The 5,112-nt window shown below is 31.0% G+C and overlaps 1 protein-coding gene across 1 annotated transcript; it reads right to left on the reverse strand.

Moving 5' to 3' along the window:
* Positions 1-930: 930 nt before the first annotated feature.
* LOC111903676 (protein INVOLVED IN DE NOVO 2) lies at positions 931-4,014 on the reverse strand. Its single transcript, XM_023899430.3, has 7 exons — positions 3,554-4,014; positions 2,388-2,839; positions 2,239-2,312; positions 2,073-2,141; positions 1,812-1,952; positions 1,496-1,708; positions 931-1,390 (listed from the first exon to the last, which is right to left on the reverse strand). Exons 2-7 carry the CDS (start codon positions 2,818-2,820, stop codon positions 1,157-1,159), a joined length of 1,164 nt encoding a protein of 387 aa, XP_023755198.1. The 5' UTR covers positions 2,821-2,839; positions 3,554-4,014; the 3' UTR covers positions 931-1,156.
* Positions 4,015-5,112: the final 1,098 nt, after the last annotated feature.

Consider the following 5,112-nt stretch of genomic DNA (forward strand, 5'->3'; position numbering starts at 1 on the left):
GTAATCGTATATGTTGCTTTCTTCCTAACAAGAAAGTACTCGATTGAGTTTTTTTTGCATAAATGGGTGGTTTCTCTTTTCCTGAGATTCTTTTGTAGTTTGTATAATGAGCAAGAATTGCAGTGATCAGGAGGTTTCTGGAAGTGTATATTTGTTCTAAAGAAACAATTTTAAAATTTTGTGAAAATCGAAATTTTTAGTATCTTAACATTTTTATTATTATTAAAACAGCTATGCATAATTTTTTTTATAGAGATCATATTCTATAGAAATTTAAGTAATTAAATTAAATAGAAAAAAAAAACTATTACTTAAATTAAATAGAAAAAAACTACTATTATAAATATGGTTGGATTGCTGATGAATATAAAAAAAAAAAAAAAAAAAAAAAAAAAAAAAAAAAAAAAAAAGTTGTTGGTAGAATTGACTGTGTAGACAGATGAATGAGAAAAACTTTTAATAATAATAATAATAATAAAATGGTTGAAATGGTTCTGGTAAAAATAGCTTTTGGAGCTATGCATATTCTTTTGGAGGGAATTAGAATTCAACAAGAATTTAAAGGAATCAAAATCCTATAAAGTGTTGGTTGAAAATGGGATGGACTTTAATTTAATAATTTTTAAAATCTATGGTAAATTACCAAACGTAATAACAAGAATGTATTATGTTTTAATTAAATGTTCTTGAGGAGGGAAGAAAAAAACACTAACAAATTTATAGTTACAATTATATATCTTTCTACAAGAATTCTTCTAGATTTTCAATGATACTTTTATTATTAAAATAATTATGGATATTCTATGTTTTTGATGAAAACATCTTTGAAGTGAACATTAAATAATACGTTTCTTCGGGTTCATTGTTTTCCTCTCCATCTTTAGATCATGCAAAACTTTGATTATCCGAAAATAAAACACTTGATCTATGTTATCATAGAAATCACTTCCAACTTAACTTAATATATCGGGTTTAATTCGTCCTATTAACATTACATTCCAAAAATCTTACCAATATCATTCAAATACATAATATAAAAGTTATGTAGCTGATAATATATGACATATATATTGTTATGACAAACTTTTTTGTTGAAATATGATTTTATCTTCCATATCAAGACATTAAGCTTACTGGTTTTGAAATGTGCTCCTCTTCAACCTCGATTCTTGTGTTTGTATGTTCTCCATCGTTTGAGAATAAACTCAACACCTTCTTTCAGTGTTGCTCTTCTTTCTTCTTTATTGTTCCAAAGCTCAGCCAATGGATATCTGCCACTTGGATTGTACTCATTCAGCTCTTTTAGGGCTGTAACAACCGCATCATATACATCCTCATCACATTCAGCCTTTAACATGTCAATCTTCTCATCTTCTTCATCTATCATTTCCTATTTGTCAAAATAAATAATATGGTTACTGTTTTTAAAAACTTTACACCTTCGCAATCATATCATTACACCTTTTTTTTGTTAGTGAAGTACTTAAATTCATACCTTGGATTCCCCTTCTCCAATGGCGATGACCTTGAATGGATGCCAATTTGGATCCCTGAGATGATCTTCCCATAAAGATATAAACCTGGCTGTATCCTCTTCACTTAAACATCGTCGTTTAGCAGAAGCAATCAAAGGCTTTGCATCAAGCTCACCAATTCTTTTCACACTAATCGTAGAACAAAATCCACGAACGCGATTATCTTCCAAACCCTATTTTGTTGTAAGAGGGGTATAAAAAGGTAATTATTCACCACATATTTATAGACGCATAATTATTAATTAACACTCGGAGAAAGGAAAGAAAGAAGGTTACAGAAACTAATTGTTGGCGAATATTTTGTAATTCGTCTTCTAAGCTCTCAATTTTCTTATCTTTTTCTTTCACTTCTTCTTCAAAGGACTCGGATTTATTCTGAAGCTCCATGATTTGCTGGTGAAGCTTTTCTAGTTCTCTCTGTGATGTGTTCATAACTTATATATATTAAAAGTAAGAAACCATAAACATTATCCGAAGATGTGTGTATACTATTGTAATTTGTAGCACATAAGATTTAATACAAGAATCGGAATCAACCTTTTGATCTTCTACCAACTTCTTCATCGTATCATCTGATTTCTGTTGCTCCAAAGTTTCCGATTCATTCTGTAAAGAAGAAACTTCTGTCATGATGAAGTAATGAACACTTCGTAAATTAAGTAACCATATATGATTATATGAACAATATCTTAATAGTTAATACCATTTTGATCTGCTCATGCTCAGTGATAATCTTTTTGACTTTCTTGTTCGCATTCTCTAGCAAGTTTGTAAGATCTAATTATACAAGCAAAGTTAGCAATTTGCAAGCATATAATCGTGACTTCATGAGACACTACAGAAATTAAATACCTCTGTTAAAGTTGTCAATGATGATTTCATTCTGTTGAATAACAAAAGCCATATCAGAATCTGTCCTGCTTATAAGTTCTTGACTTCTTTTGCTCAATTCTTGTAAGAGAGTTTCCAACCCTAATTGAGGATCTCTGCTTCTTTTACAGGTTGATTCAGAAGGCTTGATATCCCTCTCTAGAAACTCCAAAAGTCCCATATGCTTCCCCTTTTCTTTTAAACCAGCACTTTTTGACTCTCTTGCTATTCGAGTTGCATGCCTACAGAGGTCATCATAACTGTATTCTCTACTCTGGGGGCAATATGGACATTTATACACCTTTTCTGAAACCTTCACTTTGAACAGACCGAGGGTCAACTCCTTGTAATACCTGCACTTATATTCATCAAATGCAGGACTACTATTCATCGGCTCTCCTCTTGTCTGATTCATGGTACACCTGTCTGTATTACTACAAAGTACAAAATATGAAACACAACAGATTAAGTCGCATAACATCACTTCTTAAAGGAAAAAAGCCTCTACCAAGAGCTTCACCTATACAGATATTCAAACTCATTTGATAGACAAAACATGAGATTAACAACAACAATGGCAGAAAGCTTATTAAGTAAATTTATGAAACAAGAAAGCAATAATTTTCAACAGAAAACAAGTAGACAACCCTTTAAAGAAAAGAAAAAAAAACTGTCATATTATGAGAAAGAAGAACAAGTATGCAGATACAGTTGGAGTCGGTTCTCCTGCATAAATGAGGGCAGTAAACTACAATATCTTTAAAAAATGGTATACTGTCACAAGAGTAAGCTGAAATAGTGTATAATCCTTAATAAAAATATGGCACAAAAACTCAACAAGATCAACCGAATAAACTAATATTACCGATAGGTATACACAACACAAGAAGTTGTTTTGTTGTGAGTAAGCTTTAATGAAAATCAAATCAACTTGCAAAATTACAACAAAACCGATCACATTGTAATGGACGCTAAAAAACATAGAAACATCTACCTCTAAAAGCAATAAGAAGCACAAACATATAAATTTTAATAACTCAGCTCCATGAATAGCAGGAGTATAATTGTAGAAATGTATCGCACACAAGTTAACACAAACAAAACAAAACAAAACAAAACACGATGACTAGAGTGATATCATAGTATACCTGAGAGTTTCGAGAGGTTTGAAGTAGTAGGATTCAAAAAGTATAAACCAAAACCCTAAGTTGGGATCGTTTGGTTTTTGTGCAGTGATAATGCAGAAGTTATCGATCAAACAGAGCTGCAAAGTTTTTGAAGAAAATGTAAAGCAGATCTTGGTGAGCAGGAGATTTGTAGGCAGAGATTGTTGATGCGTGATTCTATGGTTTTGAAGGGATTTGAAAAGGGGGATGAATATAATTATCACTGGTAACGGAGGAGTAATGGGAAATTTTGCTTTCTAATTCTTCCTAACGAGAAAGAAAGAAAGAAGCACTCCATTAAGTTTTTTTGCAGAAATGGGGTGGTTTCCCGTTTTGTGGCTTCCTTTGTCGTTTGTACAAATGAGGCAATGGTCGTATGCCTACAAGGCTTCAATTTTTATCTTATACATTTATCATCTTTTATATATTTAAAATATATTATTAAATTTTAATATTGTTTGTCACAATTTATAACTCTTAAAATACCTTTACTAATACTTTCAAATCACTATACTTATTAAAATTATATAGATATATACATAAGACCTATATAACTAACAATAAATATATAACTTTTAAAATATCTTAATATTCTTTTCCCGAATTTCAGGGACAATTTAAACGTCGATGCGGGGAATTTTATTTTTAGCGTACAAATAGTTGTTAGGCCCATCGCCCATATATATATTATTTAACTAGGTGTAAAACCTGTGTATTACACGGATTGATTAAAAAAAATATATCAATGTATTTTAATATATCTTATATATCTTTTAAGATTCTTTGCATTTATTATTACATTAAATGTATTTAATATTATATATATATATAAATTTAGTATTATGTGGCATGTTAATTGATTTAATTCAAAAAAACCACAAAATGACATGTGAATTTAAATTTAATCAAAAGATTTACAAAATCATATGTGGCAAATTTAATGAAAATATGACATTTGACAAAATGATCTTCATTTATTATGATAGATATGTATTTGTCTAGCTTTTATCCAAAATCTTATAATTATGTTTTAATTAAGTAAAAAATGTCGTTGTAACATAATGAAACAGAAAATGATTTAAAAAAGTAAGATATTTTTTTTGTTTCATATGTACTTAGTTATTGATTTTTTTTATATAAAATACCATTGCAACATGCCATTGAAGGTTTCCGACGACTTTGTCATCTCCGATCATTTTCTCCAACAAGCCTCCACCCATCATGAGTTTTCCAACAATTTCAAATCCACAAATCGAGATATGACTTATGGACCTTCAAACTCCTAGCAAAATTTCAACTGAAAACCTTGAATTCTTGCCCCATTTCGTGGGTATCCCTCTGGAAGTGGTAACTTCTATGGTGGTTGTAGCAGGTGGTGATGATGACGACATAAGGGTGGTTGTAGGTGGTGTGGTGAGGCAACCGGTGGTGCAGGGAGTAGATGGGATGGCAGGAGGTGGTCTCAGTGGTGTGTTTGGTGTTCGAAGATGGTGATGTTTCTGGTGGTTGAATATATTCAAAAGGGGGGTATGGGTGGTTAC

This window comes from Lactuca sativa, chromosome 8 (assembly GCF_002870075.4).
Source record: "Lactuca sativa cultivar Salinas chromosome 8, Lsat_Salinas_v11, whole genome shotgun sequence".
Taxonomy (NCBI): domain Eukaryota; kingdom Viridiplantae; phylum Streptophyta; class Magnoliopsida; order Asterales; family Asteraceae; genus Lactuca; species Lactuca sativa.

Bases quoted from the DNA above. Each gene is read 5' to 3' on its own strand.
- LOC111903676 (XM_023899430.3), bottom strand. From the start codon at position 2,820: ATGAATCAGACAAGAGGAGAGCCGATGAATAGTAGTCCTGCATTTGAT. The intron at 1,709-1,811 runs GTAACCTTCTTT...ACAACAAAATAG, and splicing joins TTCGCCAACAATTAGTTTCT to GGTTTGGAAGATAATCGCGT. The intron at 1,391-1,495 runs GTATGAATTTAA...TTTGACAAATAG, and splicing joins TTGGAGAAGGGGAATCCAAG to GAAATGATAGATGAAGAAGA.